A 916-nucleotide genomic window follows, 5' to 3' on the forward strand; every position below is an offset into this window, starting at 1 on the left:
GGGGTTTATGGGCCGTACTTGCATAAAGCAGGGAAGCTGATGGCATTCATTCGCTCCAGTGATCACTAATAGTTTACCTTTTATCACCTATTTTTTTCAGCAGCGGAGGGTGTAATGCCTCTAAAGCTCCGTCCTTCAGAAATGTAACCACGCATGGACATAAACTACCTAAACAGGTTCCACCTATTATGACAGGTACTGAATCTGTTTTATCCTTTAGTCCTTTTCGGCACGTTTATTGTTCGGCCTATCTGTCACAGAGGATCTGAAGCATTTTGTGATACCCGTGGTGTTCAAAATGGATTTTTTTTTTCACTTTAGCTTTAGAGAAACGAGAAGAATGCGATGTCCAGACGGAAAGTGTGCGTGAGGTACATACCCAGGCCCCTCAAGTAGAGCTGTCTGCGAGTGACCGGGATTCTCTTGAGGCACAGAGTGAAGAGGACGAAAATGAGAGCGCTGAAGGACACGTGCCGCTAGAATGTTTGCAGAGGTGAGGCGTGTATATATATATATATATAGGACAAGTGATATACCTGATGTGTTAAAAATGATTACTGACTAAATGTTTTGTTTTTGTTCCTGTGAATCCAGTTTCTACAGGCCGTGATGACAAAGAATTACCAGCTTGCAAAGAAGCTCTGTCAGATGAGTGAGTGACCCTGTGAATTAGTGCTGTTTACTACTGACTTTTGTCTTATAAAAGATACTGATGTTTTCATCATTCTTTAAATTCAGTTTTAATTTATGAGCCTCAGAACTCAGAGGCCAAGAGCTTCCTGCCCCTCATTGAAGAGAAATTACTGATAGGTGAGATCTATCTGTCTATCTATCTATCATCTATCTATCTATCTATCCATCTATCTATCTATCTATCTATCTATCTATCTATCTATCTATCTATCCATCTATCTAT

General features: G+C 40.3%; 1 protein-coding gene across 5 annotated transcripts in view; it reads left to right on the forward strand.

Annotated features, from left to right (window-relative positions):
- The window catches only part of LOC122357190, a 3425-nt gene extending 2545 nt beyond the window's left edge, over positions 1-880 (forward strand). For 4 of the 5 annotated variants that reach the window (XM_043256473.1, XM_043256470.1, XM_043256469.1 and 1 more), the window contains 4 exons: positions 101-195; positions 322-493; positions 595-652; positions 739-880. In XM_043256473.1, coding sequence (XP_043112408.1) covers positions 101-195; positions 322-493; positions 595-610 — 283 coding nt within the window. In that variant the 3' untranslated portion in view covers positions 611-652; positions 739-880. The remainder of the gene's footprint in view (positions 1-100; positions 196-321; positions 494-594; positions 653-738) is intronic. The other variant, XM_043256471.1, reaches the window with a different exon arrangement.
- Positions 881-916: the final 36 nt, after the last annotated feature.

Source organism: Puntigrus tetrazona, chromosome 14, assembly GCF_018831695.1.
Source record: "Puntigrus tetrazona isolate hp1 chromosome 14, ASM1883169v1, whole genome shotgun sequence".
NCBI lineage: Eukaryota > Metazoa > Chordata > Actinopteri > Cypriniformes > Cyprinidae > Puntigrus > Puntigrus tetrazona.